The 18,698-nt window shown below is 55.3% G+C and overlaps 1 protein-coding gene and 1 long non-coding RNA gene across 5 annotated transcripts; one reads left to right on the plus strand and one right to left on the minus strand.

Annotated features, from left to right (window-relative positions):
- Positions 1–409: 409 nt before the first annotated feature.
- On the minus strand, positions 410–18,326 carry KCNIP2 (potassium voltage-gated channel interacting protein 2). Of its 4 annotated transcripts, XM_003825502.5 has the most exons (10): positions 17,959–18,326; positions 5,505–5,600; positions 4,279–4,332; positions 3,510–3,634; positions 3,062–3,131; positions 2,824–2,894; positions 2,586–2,693; positions 2,324–2,428; positions 2,124–2,186; positions 410–1,835 (listed from the first exon to the last, which is right to left on the minus strand). In XM_003825502.5, the coding sequence occupies exons 1-10, from the start codon at positions 18,029–18,031 to the stop codon at positions 1,788–1,790; spliced, it is 813 nt and encodes a 270-aa protein (XP_003825550.1). In that variant the 5' UTR covers positions 18,032–18,326; the 3' UTR covers positions 410–1,787. The 4 variants fall into 4 exon arrangements, with proteins under 4 accessions (XP_003825550.1, XP_034787237.1, XP_003825551.1 ...); XM_034931346.3 differs by lacking the exon at positions 4,279–4,332; XM_003825503.5 differs by lacking the exons at positions 4,279–4,332; positions 5,505–5,600.
- On the plus strand, positions 14,500–17,866 carry LOC134731147 (uncharacterized). The gene is made up of 3 exons (XR_010113276.1): positions 14,500–14,731; positions 14,939–15,063; positions 15,735–17,866. It is a non-coding gene; the product is annotated as an uncharacterized LOC134731147 (long non-coding RNA).
- Positions 18,327–18,698: the final 372 nt, after the last annotated feature.

The following is an 18,698-nucleotide window of genomic DNA, read 5'->3' on the forward strand; positions in this document are numbered from 1 at the left end:
AGAGAGACACTCTGTCTCAGAAAAAAAAAAGAAAGAAACTAAAGGGAGGCCCCTCAAAAGAAAGCACTTTGAGATTAACTAAAAAGTCTGTAAATTAGAAATCTGTGATTCAACTTGTAAGAATGTCAGCTAAAAAACAGCTTGCTTGGCACAGTCTTCGGGACATCAGTGTCCTGTCCTTCCTTCCTTGTCTCCTCTCAGGCTGTGTGGGAGGGAGATTCATGTGGGGGCCTGAGGTTGGGTGGGTTTCCAACCATTCCAGAGCCTGTGTCTCAGTCTCATGCCAAGGTATGGCCAACTATGGAAAAGAAAGCCACTTTCTTGGGGATCTAAAAGGCTGCAGGTGCATTCGTTAGGGGTTGTGTAGTATTTGTAGGTGGGAGGGACAAAAGGCAGAGACGGCAGCCTGTGCATAGCCATTGTGTTTTATTAGATCTGGTATATTTCTTATTTTACAAAATATATAGAAGAGCCCAAAATGCAAAGCAGTCAACAGTCTTCTGATGGGGAAGGGGGCTCTCTGGGGGCCCTCCCCTCAGATTCTGGCCGACTGGGAGGGTAAGCTGAATGGGACGAGCAGGTGTGCTAAGGGGTGGCCGCATGGCTGGGGTGCTGACAATGGGGTTGGAACCTGGGTCCTATGGTCCCTGCCCTCTAGGTGTGCTAAGGGGCATCTCTGGGTAGATTGAGTCAAGCAAGAAGAGACCCTAGGGAACTGAGGAGGTTATCTGGGGGGCGTGGGGAGAGCCCAGGTTGATTGAAGATTCTAGTGAATGCCCCCACACTGGGTTCAGATGCTATGCCTGCCTCCCTCCTTCCCTCTCCCTTCTAAGGCATCCACTGTGGGGAGTGATAGGCCCCAAGTTCAGGAAGGTCCCAAGTCTATAGAGAACATGGGAAACAAAAACTCAAGTCATAGCCCTCAAAACAGGGACGATAAGCAAGGAGGGTGGGATGAAATTTTGGCAGGCATCAGCCAGGACATCCCCCATCCACATTCCCCCACCACAACCACCACCAACACATGCAGGAAGGAAGGAGAGGAAGCAATGCCAGAGATGAGCCAGATATCTGGCCCCAGGCTCTCCATGGATACCGAGGAGAGTGTGGAAAATTTCTGGGGCATTTCTAAGGAGACAAGGTCTTCTGCAAAGCCTGGAAACTTATATTTTGATGGCCTGTGGTAGCAGACCTGTGGAACTTGGAGCTATAACCTGGTATGCCTGAGCAATCATAATCTGTCCAGGCCCTTCTATTCTCAACCCCAGCCACCTCCTAGGACCTATCCATTGACTCAGGCCCAAGATTTCTCCCTATACATTCTTGTCCCCCTCCCACAGGGCTCTCAATGGCTGGTCTGAGAAGCCAGCCAGTGCCAAGAATGGAGCATTCTCTCTGAGAGGGGAGTCTTAGGGGAAATGTTTATGAGGTCAGGGATGGGGGAAGCACCATAGCAGGAGACATCTGTCTAGTGTGTTTCTAGAGTAGGGGTAGGAGGTGGGGAACCGCTCAATTCCTACAGGAGGGGCACTCTCAACACTGGGTGTCAGGCAGGAAGGGGGTGAGAGCTGGTGGGAGTTGGGAACACCCCCCGAGATGCACTCTGCCCACTCTCTGGCCCCTTCAGCTCCAGAGATCTGGACTACTGAATCCCCAAGCTCTTGGATCCCTCCAGCCCCCAGGGAGGCCTAGGATGAGGATAGACCTGGGAAGAGAAGGGTGAGGTCCGCCTGGACTAGGGTTAGAGCATGGTCCCCCCAGGAAACACTGACCCCCTCTCCTGGGGGCTAGATGACATTGTCAAAGAGCTGCATGGACCTCATGATGTTCTCATCCTGTGGCCATGATGTGAGCGAGGCAGATTGAAGAGAGAGAAAGAGAAGGAGCTTATCAGAGACAGGGAGAGGGACACTGAGTCACAGACGGGGACATTCAAAAGCACAGAGGAAGGAGATGCCCAGAGAGACCTGAGGTAGGGAAGGGGTAAGCCTCCCACAAAGGAATAGGATTGAAATATGGGGGTGAGGTGGGAAGGTGGTATTCTGCCCAAAGAAGCTTTTCCCTGCATTACTAAATCAGGCCTGAGTCCAGGTCAGGGTAATGTAGAGGGCAGGGAGCTGTACCTTTTGACAAGACTCAATGAATTCCTCAATGGTCACCACACCATCCTTGTTTCTGTCCATCTTCTGCAAGAAGGTGGTCAGGCAGGGAGAACAGGAGGGATGGCAAGAGAGAGGCAGACAGAAGTCAGGTGAGTTCCCTGCTGGTTCTTGGCCTCCTTCCCTTCACTCCAGGGCCCTCCAGCCTACCCACTCCCAAGTACCTGGAAGAAGCTCTCCACGTGTTCCCTTGGGGCCTCCTCCCGGAGTGCAGGGTACGTGTACTTGCCCATCATGTCATAGATGGACTTCATGATGTCAAGCATTTCCTGTTAGGCCAAGAGAGAAGAGGATCCTTCCTCAGAGCCTCCAGCCTCCCTTGATCCCTTGCTTGTGGGCATATGTGGGTCATATTTCCCTCCCATCACCCTCTGGACGCCACCCCCATCACCGCCACAGACCCCCAGCCCTTCAGTTGCCCTGCACCTCCTTGGTGATGCAGCCGTCCTTGTTAAGGTCATACAGGTTGAAGGCCCAATTAAGCCTGTCATCTACAGTTCCCCGAAGAATCACGGACAAACCAGCCACAAAGTCCTGGGAAGGAGGCAGGAGGGAGCTGTGTCCTCGGGTACTCTTCACCCAACTCCTTCTCTGGGTTTGGCCTGGAGATCCTGGCCCTGAACTCCAGGAAACAGGCTTCCCTGGCCCACCTCGCCCAGCTCACCTCAAAACTGACCGAGCCATCATGGTTGGTGTCAAAGGCATTGAAGAGAAAAGTGGCATAGGTGCTGGAGTCTGCAGGGTGAGTGTGGAGAAGTTGGCTTCCACACAGGAGAGGACTTCCTCCCTCTAAGGAGCTCCCCATACCCCCCATCACCTTGGCATTCCCAGCTCCTCCAGAATCCCTCCCTCCCTCAGCCTAGAGAAGGACAACTGCTTCCCCTTGGGCCTTGTCCCCTCACCTCCTTGAGGAAAGAACTGGGAGTAAATCTGCTTGAAGTTCTCCTCATTGACAATTCCGCTGGGACATTCCTGGAAGGAGAGGGCACCAGGCTGAGGGCAGAGACAAAATCCCCTTCCGTTCACCGCCCCCACCCTCCATGGCCCAAGACTCCCAGGGAGGGGGATAATCTTCCAGCCTCCAGAGGACTCACCACGTGGCTCATGTGATGGGAGGGAAGACTTCTTTCCCAGTGCACAAATAAAAAACATGGAACGAAACTGACAGTCTACAGGCGCCACTTCCGTTCTGGCCCCGCCCCAGAACCTCCAGCTAGAAGTTCAGTCTCAGGGCCTTGCCTCCCTTCCACCCGCACCTCAAGCATCCAAGCCATGCTTTCTGGGAAGCTGTGGACCGGCTTGGGTCCTCCTGTCCCACCCTCGCTGAGTTTGGCCTCGCCTTGCACTCACGTTCTTGAAGCCCCGGTACAGGACCTGCAACTCCTTGCGCGTGAATTTGGTTTGCTCCTGCAGCTGCTCCAGACCCTCAGGCCGGTGACACACGGTGGACAATTCAAATTCATCGTCCACGCTGTCTGCGGGAGCGGTGAGGACAGCCGCGCCTCAGGCCCAGCCTCCGCGACCCCTCTTCAAATCACTGCCCCATTCACCCCCTCCCCGCCCCCCGGTCCCATCCGATGCCGGAGACCAGGCTGCCAGTTCCCTGGGCCCCGAGCCAAGGACACTGAGGTAAGGAGAAAAGATGATGGCCATCTTCGAGGTCTATCAGCGGGCCAAGGCCTGGCCTGGCCCCAGAGCCAGGGATCCGACTCAGTGCTCGCCCCGCGGCCCTCGATCCCTCGTTGGAGGGGAAGGCCCCCAGCCGCATCTTCGTTTTAGAAAGGGAGGAGTGGGAAAAGCCCGTTCAAGAGGGGGCGTCTGAGGGTCAGAGCTCCGGGCCTTCGGGGACCAACTCAGATCCGCCCAGCCCCAGCCTTGCCCCGCCCAACCCCTCCCCTCGTCCCGCCCAGCCCCTCCCCTCGCCCCGCCCAGCCCCATCTATCCCAGCCATGCCTGAGCCATGCCCCGCCCAGCTCAGCCAAACTCCATCCAGACCCCACCCCCGGCCCCATCTCAATCCTGCCCCGCCCCCAACGTCCAGCCCCCAGGCAAGTGCCCCCCACCCCAAGATGGCAAAGCCGCCCTGCCCCGCCCCGCCCCCACCAGGAGCGTAAGTCACCTGGGTCCAGCAGGCGGGGTCTGTGGGGGCGGAGGGAGGCTGGGGCGGCTAATGCTGAAGGGAGCGAACTGTCACCGAGAAAGCGGAAGACCCGGCCAACTGCAGACACACACCTGGCCCCTCACACTCAGAGCAAACCTCACAAACCAGCCCGTGCAAAGGCACACCCAACCAGCACAGACACACACGAAACGGACCCCATGCACACAAGCTTGCGGGACTCACACCTGTCCTTTTCCGAATCCACCCCCGTGTGGGACCCATCTAAGTCCAACACAACAGCATGCTCAAATAACTACAAAGCGGGCCTTTATGGTTTGCAAAATGCAGTATGATCCTATGAGGTGGGCAAGGCCCAACTGAGGAAATGGAGACCTAGAGACAAAGCGAGGTCACTCAACTGGAGATCACTCAGCAGGGGACCAGGCTGGCACAGAAAACCCAAATACCCTGGCGTCTGGAGGAGGGCAGGCGCCATCCTCTACACCTGTCACCATCCTGTCGGGGCATAGGCAACACACATCAGGGGTCCAAAACACGGTGGGGAAGGGGGCGGCCGCACGGAGTTGAAGACACTAACCTAGCTAAGCCACATACAGACCCTCACGGCCGCCTGGTCTACACAGGCCGCCACAGCTACACAGGCTCAGGCCTCAGCCCAGTCACAATGGTCACATCCACACTCTCGGGTCCCACAGTTTTGCGGGAGCGGTGACACACACCCGCCCCCAACTGACCACGCCCACACACGCTGGCTTCAGCCGCACACGCACACAGTAGCCACGCCCCCTTATGCTCCAGCCTTGCCAGCACCCGCCCTCGCCACGCTGGTCACACCCACACACACACACACACACGCACGCACGCAGGCCTGGGGCACGCCCCTCCCCCACACGCAGGCGTGCGGCACGCCTCCCCATACACACACACACACACACACGCGGGCCTGGGGCACGCCCTCCACACACATGCAGGGGTAGGGCACGCCCCCCCACACACACACGCCGGCCTGGGGCACGCTCGCGCGCACATGCACACACATACACACGCACAGGCCTGGGGCAGGCCCCACCCACACACACGCAGGCCTGGGGCACGCCCCCCCACACATGCAGGCCTGGAGCATGCGCACACACGCAGGCCTGGGGCACACGTGCACACACTCATGCACACACACGCACGCACACATCGGGCCCCGCCCCCGGAAGCACATGAGAGGCACTTGCTTTCACTGACTGAGGGCAGGGCTTGGGGCCCGCAGCACGGCAGCAGCTTGAGGAATCGCTGCTTCAGCGCTTTTTTAGTGGGCCCTGGAGGGTGGCCTGGGAAGAGAGAAGACCCCAGGAAGGCACATTAACTCCCATTGTCCCTCTGTTCCCTGTCCCCTCCCCGCCAGTCACAAATCAACCCCATCTGGGGACCGGGCTGGGGGAGGAATTAAGGGGAGGAAAGGAATGGCAAGGGTGGTTGGAATCGGGTTAGGGGAGCCCAGTGAGTCCATAGAGGTGAGGCTCAGGCACTTGGTTTAATGGGACGTGGCCGGTGACAGCGAGGCGGCAAGGATGAGGTGGCAGTGGCCTCAGTGTCTTTGCTGACCTAGTACCCTTGGCTCAAGTGCCATGGCTGGACCTCTCAGGATGATGTCCAACCCAAGGATTGCCTGGGTAAGAACACCTCTCTCATACACACACCTACAGTGACAGGCGTGTATAGTGACATGTAGAACAATACATCACAGTGATGGGTGCCAGTGACAGCTTGATATCCAGTAACTCACACCTGATGGCGTAATATGCATGCTCACACACACACACACACACACACACAATGACCTGCTAACTCCTTAACACAAACATATACAAATGTGACCTAAGTAAAACAGGATGCACACACATGGAGACCCATATAGGCCATCTCACATACAGCACGATCAAACCACACAAGAACACACAATGCCTCTGGGACATCATGACATGTGAGTCTACAAAGAACACTATGACATTGTGACCTTATAACATTATGAGACATATCAAGGTTGTCATGACACATATCCATATCATACTGTGACCTGGGTCCCCATGGCACCCAGATATCTAAGGCTGTACCTCAATACCTCACCCACAGAGGCTTCATTTTTCCTGGGTACACCCACTTTTCTTTCCTGTAACCCCTCCTCATTCCAAGGCGTCCAGAATCTTTCTGCCAAAGGGCAGGGTTCCTCATCAGCTAACTCATCTACCCTAAATTGTGGCCCCTTCACAGTCTCTTCCAGTATGGCTTGCTCTTTGAGGGTGAAATAATAGTAAACTTTGTGGCAATAAGAGATCTTGGAGGGGAGTATTCTGGTGTATTGTGGGGCTATCCATGGCCCACTGATCATGGCTCCCCTTCCCCTCTTCTCCCTTATTTCTGCACATGCTGTACAGCTCTAATTGCACCCCCAGAGGACCCTCAGTGTTACTCTGTGTGTGTGTGTGTGTGTGTGTGTGTGTGTGTGTGTGTGTGTGTCTGTCTCCCAGCTGCACTGCATCCAGATTCCTGGATCAGATCCCACTGGATCTGACACAGTGGCTAAAGTTGGCCTCAGTCCATTCCTGGAGGGGTCCAACTTCCTTTAGTTAAAGGTTACTCCCCCTCCATATACCCCACCCTCCCAATCCAGGCTTCACCCTCCAGATCAGGCCCTGTTCTCAGGAGGTGACTGGGTGAGTAACCACCTCCTCTCCTTCAACACATCCTTACCTCCCTCCCACCCCAGGAGCCATGGAGAGGTGGGAGGGAGGCAGTGGGCCAGGCAGGGGGATCAATGGCATTCCTGGCCTCTGGCCCAGGGCTCCATTAGCCTGCACTCTAGTTTCCCAAAGCTGGATTGCGCCTGGGGCCTCCAATGGTGTAGTTGCCCGACTCGGGGGTGGCTCTCCTGCCCCCCACCCCAGCCCCCTACCTGCTTCTAAGCCTCTGTCTCCTCTAAAGGTGAGAACAGAATGGCTGCCTTCAGCCCAAGACTCCTGGGATTTCCAGATGCCCTCTCTTCCCCCTTTCCCATCTAAAAGGAATGGCAAGTTAGAGCTCAATCAACTTCACCTTTTCCAGATTGAATGAGAACAAGCTCAGCCCAGCTGTCCCAGTTTATCTAGGTCCAACTCCCTGTTCCCCACTCCACCCCAATAAACGCAGCAGAGGATGGAGGGTGAGCTAGGAGTTTTCTGCTCTTACTGAACCCTAGAGCAGGCAATTCATGCACCTTCCTCTTGTTCCCAGTTTCCTTCATATTTTTCCAGTTCTTCCAGGTATCTACCCTGCAGTCCTCCATCATGGTTCTAGTCTGTCTTCCTGTCCCTGGTGGTACTGGGGAACAGCCATGCTACGGAGTTACACAGTTCTAGCCGTGAAGAGGAGGGAGAGGTCAAAACTCCCAAGGGGGAGGCAGAAGTGCTCCCCACTCCACCCCAATATTACTCTCCCTACTGACTTTGGGGTGGGCTGGGGAGGGGAGTTGATTTTCTACTCCCAATGTCTAGGCCCTGGAGATCACTCTGCACTCGGATCCTGATAGGAGCTTGGAGAGGCAAGGGGACTTGGGAAGCAGGGTCCCTGATCTGATCCACTCCTCATCCCCAATCATAGCTGGGCTATAAATGTCTCCTTCACAATGTTCACACTCTTCCCTCCAGAACCCACCTCCTCCCAAGCCTTGGGTATGGAGCTGGTATATCCTCAGGAAATTCTGGAAACAGCCACATGCACAACCTGATACCCAAAGAGGCTCAGCTACATACTGTGCCACTCAGGCCTGGCCACATCCACCTTCTCACAAAGCCACATGCCCTGTCACTCTCACACATACAGTCATATCCCTGTCCCATACACAGGCTCACAGTTACACACTTTGTACTCTCTCACATACAGGAACACAAAGTCACACCCTGTGTCTCTCACACACTGAGCCCACACACCCCATAAGCTACACTGCACGGATGGAGGTGTGGAGAGGATGCACAGGCACCGTGGTGGGCCCCTGACTCCAAAAAGGACCCCCCAGAAATCCGTTATCTCAGGATCCCTAGAACCTCCCTCCTCTACTCTAGACACTCCTTCCCTATCTCCAGACCCCTCCTGGTATCGCCCAGAATCCCCTCACCTCCACATCTCCACACCCCAGTCCTCCCACACTGCACCCCTCATCACCTCCTGACACCTTGTCCCCCAGATTCCCTCCTCCCTCCATATCTACTCCTTGAGGCCTCCTCTTCACCCCTCCCAGATGTTGTATCCCCCAAGCACCCCTACTCACCTCCCAGATCCCTGTCCCATCACTCACCTGCTCATCCCTGCCCCAGTCATGAAGACAGACAAACACCCTCCCCTAGTGCTGTGGGGCAGCTGCCCCACCAGCCAGCAGCTCAGACATGCCAGGACACCTGGATTACCTTCCAAGGAGACAGGCTCAAAGAGGCCAAACTGCTCCAGGACCTTGACAAACAGAGCGAGGACCACGAGCACAGCAACCATCTCCAGCCCTTCCAGGTTCATGGTGGGCCTGGGGCATGGCCCCTACAGGGCCCAGGTTCAGATACGCCGGTTCGCCGCCTCACACCACCTCCCCCTCAGACTCCCCAGCCTGAGTAGGACTGCCTGCAGCCTCCCTCCCACTCTCCCTCCCAGGATCTCCTTCCTCTCCCCCATCACCCCGCCTCTGCCCCACAAGCCTCCCAACCACAGCCGCCGCCTCTTCCTCTTCGCAGGGCCACCTCAGCCTTTGGACTGGCACCTCCTTGGGAACCTTTGGCCAAGATATGGGCCAGAGGAGGGAGGGAGCAGTGACCCGCCTCTGTCCCTGAGAAGTGCTCCCCCTAGACATCCTGTGGCTACTCTGTGCCAAAGGGAGGGGGCAGAGGGAGGAGCTGAGCTTAGGGAGAAGGCAGGGAAGGGCAGGGTGTATGTGCATGAGAAACCACCATCTGCACATGTATAAGTAATCAGATGCATGGGTCAGAATATGTTGTGGTGGCCAGGTGTTTTCCTGTGTGTATATTCCTGTGTTTGTCAGTATGGCAGTGCATATGTCTCCTCTTATGTGTGTCTTTGTGTGCTTACACGTGACTGTGCACCTGTCACAGAGGTGTGTGTTTGGCGTATGGTTATGCATTTTGACTCTTGCGTATATGGGTATGTGAGCTGGGTGTCTATGGTCTGCATGTGTAGGAGTGTGTTGAAGTATTTGTGAGTGTGCATGGGGAGTGAGGTTCCTGTGTTTTAGTAGGGTTGTAGGATGTGGGTCTGAAGTTTGTTAGGTATGGATGTGTTGTATAATTTGGAGGGTGGGTCTACTGTTTTGTCATTGTATTGGCATGGAATTGTATGAGAATAATGGCGGAGAAGGCAGTGACCTCTCCTGCTAGGAGGATATCACCAATATCGATTTGGTTGCCATGGAGACTGTGAGGAGGGAAGCACTCTCTTCCCACAGGCCACAGGCAGTGAAACTGAGGCCCAAGGGAGGGGGGATAAGATACAGTAGTAGCCTAGGCAGAAAAAGGCCACTTAACCCCATCAGGACCCTCTGGGGAGGGGACTTACTGCAGCTGCCTTTGGGATCAAGAAACCCAAGCTTCTTGGGAGAGGAGGGGGGACTGTGCTGGCTCCGTATGTGGCTGGGACCTCATCCGGGAAATGCCAAAGCCCTGCCTGCTCCTTAGGAACTGTTATTGAGCTGATGGAGAAGCCCAGCTGCTGTAGGAGGGAAATCTGAACCCTCTAAGGGAGCCACCCCTCCCAGCCAGCATCCCCGGAGTCCCTCCCTCCTCTTCCCTGCTTCTTCTTGGTGGGGTGTTTGTGTGTGTAAAGGGTTGGGGAGAGGCCTACAGAGCCAATGAGCCACAAGACTAGGGCCTCTGGGTTAGTAACACCATTACTACCGCTGCTGGCTAACGGTGACTGAGCATTCACTATGTACTAGATAATGCGCTATGTGCTTACAGGTGTTGTAACACCGAATTTTCACAATAAGCCTATGAAGGCATACTATTATCCTCATATTACAGGTGGTGAAACTAAGTCAAAGAGAAGTTAAGCAAATCTTCAAGATCAGAGCTTCAATTTTAACCCAGTCTGACTCAGCCTTCACTCTAAACCACCACACTACACTGGCTCCCTTCTTAGAAAGCTGGCCCAGCCAGGAGGCCCAATTTAGGGGGATTGGCCCCAGAAGGAGCCCTCCCTCTTGTCCAGCTCTGGGATGACTGTGTCTCAGCCCAATTTGTGGGGTGGGGGCCAGTCCCTAAGGCCCCAGTCGAGGTTGGCTGATCTGCAGTTCTATACAGCCACCACTGGGGGGCACGCGTCCAACCTCACACAGTACCATACACCTTCCTTCTCCCCGACCTGCCCTATCCAGGGAAGAGGTGGGAAGATGACGCTTCACACAGGCTTTTTTTCTCTTTTTTTTTTTTTGAGACAGAGTCTCGTTCTATCACCCAGGCTAAAGTGCGGTGGCGCTAGAGATTCTCGTGCCTCAGCCACCGAATAGCTGGGATTACAGGCGTGCACCACCACGCCCAGCTGATTTTTATATTTTTAAGTAGGGTTTTGTCATGCTGGCCAGGCTGGTCTCGAACTCCTGGCCTGAAGTGATCTGCCTCCGTCGGCATCCCAAAGTGCTGGAATTCCAGGCGTGTGCCACCGCGTCTGGCCTCAAATAGGCTTGGTCTTTTCCACTCCTTTCCCCTAGGAAAAAGTCTATTTAGGGATTGCTTGCCAATCCCTAAAGGTTGGATCAGGAGTCCCAGACCAGCCTGGGCAACATGGCGAAACTCTATCTCTACAAAAAATTAGCCTGGGCCGGGCAAGGTGGCTCATGCCTGTAATCCCAGCACTCTGGGAGGTCGAGGCAGGTGGATCACAAGGTCAGGAGTTTGAGACCAGCCTGGCCAAAATGGTGAAACCCTGTCTCTACTAAAAATACAAAAATTAGCCGGGCGTGGTGGCACACACCTGTAATCCCAGCTACTTGGGAGGCTGAGGCAGGAGAATTGCTTGAACCCAGGAGGTGGAGGTTGCAGTGAGCCGAGATCACGCCACTGCACTCCAGCCTGAGCAACAGAGCGAGACTCTGTCTCCAAAAAAAAAAAAAAAAAATTAGCCTGGCATGGTGGCACACACCTATAGTCCCAGCTACCTGGGAGGCTGAGGGGAGTTTGAGGCTGCAATGAGCCATGATTGTGCCACTGTACTTCAGCCTAGATGACAAAGTGGGACCCCATCTCAAAATAAACAAATAAACAAAGATAATATTTATCCAGCACATTTTGTGTCCTGGATACTTTACATGTAGTATCTCACTTAGTCCTCATAATAAACCTGAGAGGTAGGATCTATTATTCCTGTTTTTACAGCTGACATGGTCAGAGTGAGTGATAGTATACCCATTTTGCAGATGAAGGAATTGAAGCTCCCCGCCAAGATAAGCTCCCTGCTTATCTTGGGAAAAAAGAGTGATTTTTTTTCCAAGATAACAGCTGACATGCTAATAAAGAATGAGTTTGGCTGGGTGCAGTGGCTCACGCCTATAATCCCAGCACTTTGGGAGGGTGAGGCGGGTGGATCACAAGGTCAGGAGTTCAAGACCAGCCTGACTCACATGGTGAAACCCCGTCTCTACTAAAAATACAAAAATTAGCCAGGCATGATGGCGCTTGCCTGTAATCCCAGCTACTCAGGAGGCTGAGGCAGAATTGCTTGAACCTGGGAGGCGGAGGTTGCAGTGAACTGAGATCACGCTACTTCACTCCAGTCTGACTGAAAGAGCAAAACTCTGTCTCAATAATAATAATAATGATAATAATAATGAGTTGTTTAACCAGAGACAGTGATCTGTCAGCTCCCTCAGGCAGTCTCTCCAATATGTGTGGGGTGTCAAGGAATCCTAGGGCCTACAGCTTAGTTTAGGTAAGGGAGCTATGGGTAATAAAATCAAAAAGGGTCAAATTCCATGAAACCTTGAATGCCAAGCCAGACTATTTGAATGGAAAGGGGCCCCACAACAGCCCCTCCTTGCTCCCTGCTACTGATAACTTGCAGCCAGTTGCCCTGGACCTGGCCCTGGCCCTGGCCCTGGCCCCTCCTTTTCCTAACTCCCACTCTCAACTCTCAGAGACCTTGACCCAGCCTTGCCAGGACTCATGGTCCTAAATCAGCCAGGCATCCTGTGGCAGAGTCTGTCAGGAGTGAAAGGATGAGTTATTTTTCCAGGCTGTCCCTTCTCCCCACTCAGAGACTTCTCAAGTCTTCGGGTTCAGTGAGAAACTTGCCAGATCCATCCTCCCCAAGCATCCCTGTGCCACGAATTTAGCTCTTCACTCAAAGTAAAATCTCTGTGGAAGCAATTTGGCAGAGTGGGAACTCAAGGGAAAACCATCTCGAGGCATGAGGTGGGCCTTCCCCAGATCCCTCAAATCTTACCACAGAGATATTCCTATCATTTATTTATTTATCTCTCCCAGTTCAAATGTGAGTAACACTGCCTTGTGGGGGAACCCACTCTATGCAACTGTCCCACCTTCCCCAGTTTAGCTTTGTCCCACCCCCCACCGCCACTGTTAACCCAGCCAGTGAAGACCTCAGAGCCCTTCTCTCAGTCCCCCAGACCCACACCATTCCCAGCTAGGCCAAAGACACTGCAGCCCCCAGCTGCATCGAGTGATTAATGACCTCCCTAGACATTGGGGCTATTTTGGGTCCTGGAAGTCATGCCTGCAATGACTGAGAGCTGGCCCTGCCTGGCTCCAGCCATCTGTCACTGGAGACAGGCCCAAGCAGGGGGCTTGGAGGTTGTATGCTCCCCAGAAGATTTCCAGGTATGGTTCTGGCTCAGGACCATCCATCTACCCTCCTTTTGGGGGACAGATGGCAAGGAGAGGCCACAGGCCCTATCTATACTCCAGGGGCTCAAGTGGATACCCATGGAGAGCACCAGAAAATGACAGATCTCAGAATGCCACAGGACCAGGTTGTTTTGGTCTGTTTGAGGTCAGGTACAGAGGAGACGTTGCGTTCTATGGGCCCTGCCCAAGCAGTCATAAGGAAATGCAAGTGGAGATGTGCATACACCTCAGCAGTGCCATGGGATACTCACAATCCACATCTCATACACTCCACAAATTTCACACCAAGGTACAACCTCACGAAGGCTACACAACCAACTTAGAGACTCAGGAACCCTCAACCCAATCCTAAAGTACAGAACTCCAGGTACACACAGTCTCAGTGTCACAGAATCCCAGTGATCACAACCTCAGGGAGACACAGACTCAGCCATACATAGCCCAGTGATGCACAACTTAGTAATGCACAATCCCATTAATACACACTCCCAGAGAGAGAGAAAACAGAGACATACAATCCTTAAGCCACACAAGTCTATCAGTCCCACGTCATGTATGAACTTGCTAGCTGAGTTCATGTTGGTCTAGGCCCATCTCAGGGTTTTTTCCTTCTGGACACTGACCCTTCATCTTAAGACCCCTTCAGCCAAGAAATGCAGGAAAGGGCTGAACTTTTTCCCTGCTCTGCTGCAGGCCTCCTCCTTTCATCCCTGGGAGGCGCCCTGCCCCTCACTTAAGGCCCCCTCCTCTGCCTTCAGTGAGAAGCCCCGCCCCCTCCACCATTGTGAGGGACCTTGATGCCCCTCTCCTTTCCTCTTTGAAGAGCGCTGTCTTCCTCCTGCTCTGTAAGGAGGCCCATCCCCTGCTCCGCTTCTGTCCGGGATCTCGTCTTGGAAGCCCTTTCCTTGGAGGGATGTTGCTCCCTCCATCTATTTGAGGGGCCCTTCCCTCCCTACCTCTGCGGAGCTCCTAACCCACTTCGCTCACTTTTTGAAGGATCCTGCCCCTCCCTTCCCTTCCTCATACCTGGGGACAGCGACCCAGTCACCAGCTGGTAGAGGGATCGCGCTGCCTGCCCCAGCGGGCTCCGGCACCTGCGGGGGCATCGGTTCATGGTCTGGCGGAGAGCTCGGCGTCCAAGCTCCACCCCTAGGCCCCGGGGCGGTCCGGTCTCCGCCCTCACCCGGGTAGGCCCCGCGTGGGCGGCGCGGGAGGGCCGGCCCGGCAGGCATAGGATCGAAACCCTGGAGCCTTCCCATGTTCTCCTGGCCGCACGAGAGGAGCTCACCCTGGCCCCATCATGTGAAGCACCCGCCCCCAAAGTTCCTGGACTGGCGGGGGGGGGGGGGGGGGGCGGGGAGGGGCGGCGCGGACTCAGCCTTCTCAGGGAGCATTTTTCTGGGTTCTGGCGGGGAGGCCAGGCAGGCACATGTGGGTTTTGAGAAAAGAGCTGGATGGGGAATGAACCGTATCTTTTATTGCCCCCTTTCAGCCCCCCTTTCTCCGCCTGTCGCACTCCTCCCCGCACCCTGCACCCCGCCCCCACCATTTTGGCATAAAGAGCCGAAGGGGTAAGAGGACAGAGTTGTCATGGCAACTCCCCACACTTCCACACTTCCTGGGCCAATGGAAGAAAGCCAAGAGGAAGGAGAAAGAGGCCAGTGTATTGGGGTGGCAAAGAAGAGGCGGCAGAGTTGTGCCCCACTGCCTTCTGTCTCCTGGCTCCAAATTCCTTGCTCTCATAACTGTTTCTATTTGTGTTTGTCTCGGTGCGGCAGGTTCACAGACTACCACCATACGCTGGCTACAGCCGAATGCTTCGAGAAGAGCCCCCTCCGCACCCCCCCCCCCAACTTCGGTCCCGCTGCGCCCCTTTCCTGGACTCCGGACTCATCTCTATCAGGTTAGACCCCAAGTAAACACTTCCAGGACTCTCTAACGCCTTAAAATTCCTGGGAAAGCCTACGGGAGAGATATAGTCCCGCTCTTTCGACTGGGATCCCGCATGTTTGGTTGAAAACCCTACATTTAAGTGGTGAGAATGACCTCCTAACTCTGGGCAAATCTTGTCCACTTGACGGCGACTATCCCCATCGCAAAGCAGCTCCGTGCGCATGGCTCCTCGCAGCCACACGGGGGCGCCCCCGCCCCGGCAACAATACTCAGGGCCGGAGGGACTCCACTGAGATCCCAGTCCGGGGACCGAGCTCAGGGCTGGCCAGCCAGGCTCCAACCCTCTCGGCATCTTCTCTTGGCCTTTCTCTCTTCCGCTCAGACAGGGCCGCTGCTAAACGCGGCCTTTCCCCTCGGAACCGCACTGCCCAGCGGCCCCGCCGGGCTGGGAAGACCTGAGGGATTAGACAGGGGTCCGGGTGGGGCTCGGACTGTTTTTTGTTTTGTTTTGTTTTCCTAAAGAGTCTCTCCCAGCTCCCTTTTGAGCTTGGGGTGGGAGTGGGGAAGTAAAATGGTCGGAGGTACCCAGGATGCCCTGAGGTGTAACTTTCCAGCTGCTTCCCTGCAAGCCTGATGGGCCGGGAAGACGGGAGCTGCAGACTACCCTAAATCCGATTCCAGGAATCCCAACTGAAGGGAAGCGGAGGCGAGGCCTGGCGCGCGCTTCAGCACCGCGGACAACGACTCCCCTTCATGCTTCAGCTTAGGCATCTCCCAGCGCTCAGAGCTCAGCGCCGCCCGCCTGCCCGGGAGTCTTCGTTGACACTGGCGTCCCAACCCGATTTGTCTCCCGCTATAAAATAAGCCGCCCTTCGAGAGGAGAGCTCCTGGTAGTCCTATTTCTACTTTCCAAGTCGTGTGTGGAGCTATCTACAGCTAGGCTGCTGTAGACCCGGACCACAATTCTTGATACTTGTCAACATTTGACCTTTCCATTTTCCTTGGGAGGTAGGCAGGCAGGCAGGAAGTAACATTCCCTTTTACAGATGAGAAAGGTGAGGCCAAGAGAACAAAAGTCACATAGTTGGTACACTTCCATTCCTGCCTGAACTGGGGCAGGGCATCTCCAAATACAAATGCTTCCCCCACCCAATCTCATTCAAATAGCCAAGTGGGGAAGGGATGGTTTCACTAAAGGTGAGAACTCATTAAAGCTGGAAGCAAACACTGACTAATGTGATACTATTGAAGGCCCCTAGGCCCTTACTACTCTCAAGAATCCTAAGCTGGTGATGGGAACAGAATTCATGGAAGAGCTGGACAGTGGGTCCTTTGGATTCCATCCAGCTCTGAGGCACATCTGGCATGCTCTCTCATCTGGGGCCAGCCTGAGTGGCTCCCCTGATCCTGACTAGGGCCTCCCTAGGGACAGTGATGGGGGATGGGGGAAGACACATGCTCAAGGCACCTCATCCTAGTCCCCTCCCCCTTCCCAGGTCTCAATCTCACTCCCCTCAGGAAGGACAAGGATCATGGCCTCCCTCCACCTCCCCGGCTTTGTTTTGGCCTCAGGGAGACAGCCTCCCTCCTCCCACTCTGCTGGCTTTCTAGAGCAGGCTGCACAATGAGAGACACAAACACACACATGGAAATGTACACAGGGTGACACAGTCACCTACACAAACACATGGCTCTTCCTACCAAACCCAGGAACATGCACATGCACAGATGTACTGGCCTCACATACCTCCCCATGTGGGAAAGAGAGGATGCCCGGGCAGCCAAGTGGTTTGGGGGGACATACAGGACACCACATGGCACTTCCCAGGCCTAGAGCTTCTAGCTCTGGCTCTGGAGGGGAAGCAAGAGGATGTGTTTTCCTGGGGTTTGAGTGAAGTTCTGAAAGGTTTGTTGGGGGTTGAAGGATTCAGTTGTAAGAATAATCTCAGTACATGATTTGGTGTGGGGAGAGAGGGCTGACCCAGCACTAACTAAAGCCTCCCTACAGGGGCCAGGTGCTGGAGCCATAAGGTCTCTTGGAAACCAGGCTGGGCAGCTGAACACTAAAGTCCCTCCTTGGGTCCACCTGGGCTATTTGTGGAAAAATTGGTGAAGGAGTGGGGTGTACTAAAGACGCCTATCTGTACCAGGAAGCCAGAGAGGCAGCAGGGCTGAGACACGTCATGGACACTCACAGAGCCCTGCTGCAGACATCACCACATGAAAGTACACAACTAGCACTGAACACTAATCTCACAACCACAAAACACAACACAACCTACTTTAACAAATTCTTGCCCAGAGGGCTTATGGTCATGAAGTCTTACAAAGAGACAAGCCACCCTAAAGTGGAGCCCTGATACATTCTGGTAGTTACACACCACTTCATACAGAATTACACACTCACAACACATCGTTGCACATAGAGACACATGGTCAAAACAACTTCATCAGTACAACCAGGGTCCTACACAAACTCAAACATCTGACGAGACCATACAATTGCACTGCCACATACAATCACACTCACCCTAGCTGTCACCAAGCCCAGGGCACATGGCAACCAGCTGTGGGAGGTGCGCGCGCGCGCACACACACACACACACACACACACGGAATGACAGGTGCTCACGCACGTAACACCTCCCACTCCAGACACCCTCTCAGCCCTGTGTCACATACGCCCACACCTGCTGCCTCTCCACACCTGCCTCTTCTGTTCCTCCCCAACCCCTGCGGGACCCAAGGCTTTGAACCCCCAGTGTCCTGCCGCCCAGACCGGCCATAAGAGTGCCTGGGAATGGGGCAGAGTGTGGGTGCGGGCCAGGCCGGGTTCGGAGAGGCGGAAGGGTCTGGAGGAATGGAATCCACCCTCCCTCCCGCGACCCCCACGTCACTGACTCACCCGTGAGCTGGTCGTAGGAGCCGTCCAGGTCTCGGGAATCGGACAAACTCTCCTTGCGGCCCTGGCCCCGCATGGCCCCCGGCGCCCCGCTCCCGCCCGGGCCGTGGGAGGGGGCGCCGGGTGGCCGGGATAGGGCGCTCACACGGCGCCCCCTGGCGGCCTACTGTGCTGTCGGGGCTGGGGAAGTCCGGGCTGAGGCTGAGTCTGGGAATGGACCCGGGGTCTGAGGTCTACCCGGAGGTCCTGGAGCGGGAGAGGGAACACTAGGCAGCAGGTGAGCGCAGAGCCGGAGGCAGAGCGGAGCTGAGCGCGGAGCCGAGCCGAGCCGCCTCTCTCCTCCCGCCCCCTCCCCGCGGCTGTCACCGCCTCCTCCCCTCTTTGGCGCTGCCGGGATTGGCTCCCCCTACCCCCGCCCCCCACCCTTTGCAGCCCGGGGGAGGCACCCGGTGAAAGGGTGAACTGCAAAGTGCGGGGAAGGAGACTAGCTCCCCAGCAATCTGCCCCTAAAGCAGAAGTCACGGGGCTTGGCGGGGGGGGGGGAGGAGGAGAGCGCGGGACAGAAGAGCCCCACTGAGAGGAGGAAACCCTGCCCCCAATTCTCAGGCACCCCTTCCCCCTTCGTCAACACAGTTCTGGCTGAGGCAGAGCCTGGGGTATCATATCTGAGTCCCCGCTCCGTTTGTCTCCATGTCAGCCTGTATTTTCTCTGTTGTTCCTCCTCCCGTGTATGCGTCTCTCGT

This window comes from Pan paniscus, chromosome 8 (genome assembly GCF_029289425.2).
Source record: "Pan paniscus chromosome 8, NHGRI_mPanPan1-v2.0_pri, whole genome shotgun sequence".
Classification (NCBI taxonomy): domain Eukaryota; kingdom Metazoa; phylum Chordata; class Mammalia; order Primates; family Hominidae; genus Pan; species Pan paniscus.

Coding starts and splice junctions, on each gene's coding strand:
- KCNIP2 (XM_003825502.5), bottom strand. CDS start 18,031: ATGCGGGGCCAGGGCCGCAAGGAGAGTTTGTCCGATTCCCGAGACCTG. Junction 3,635..4,278: donor ACCCCGCCTGCTGGACCCAG/GTGACTTACGCT, acceptor CCGCTCCCGCAG/ACAGCGTGGACGATGAATTT. Junction 2,895..3,061: donor CCAGTTCTTTCCTCAAGGAG/GTGAGGGGACAA, acceptor CTCACCCTGCAG/ACTCCAGCACCTATGCCACT.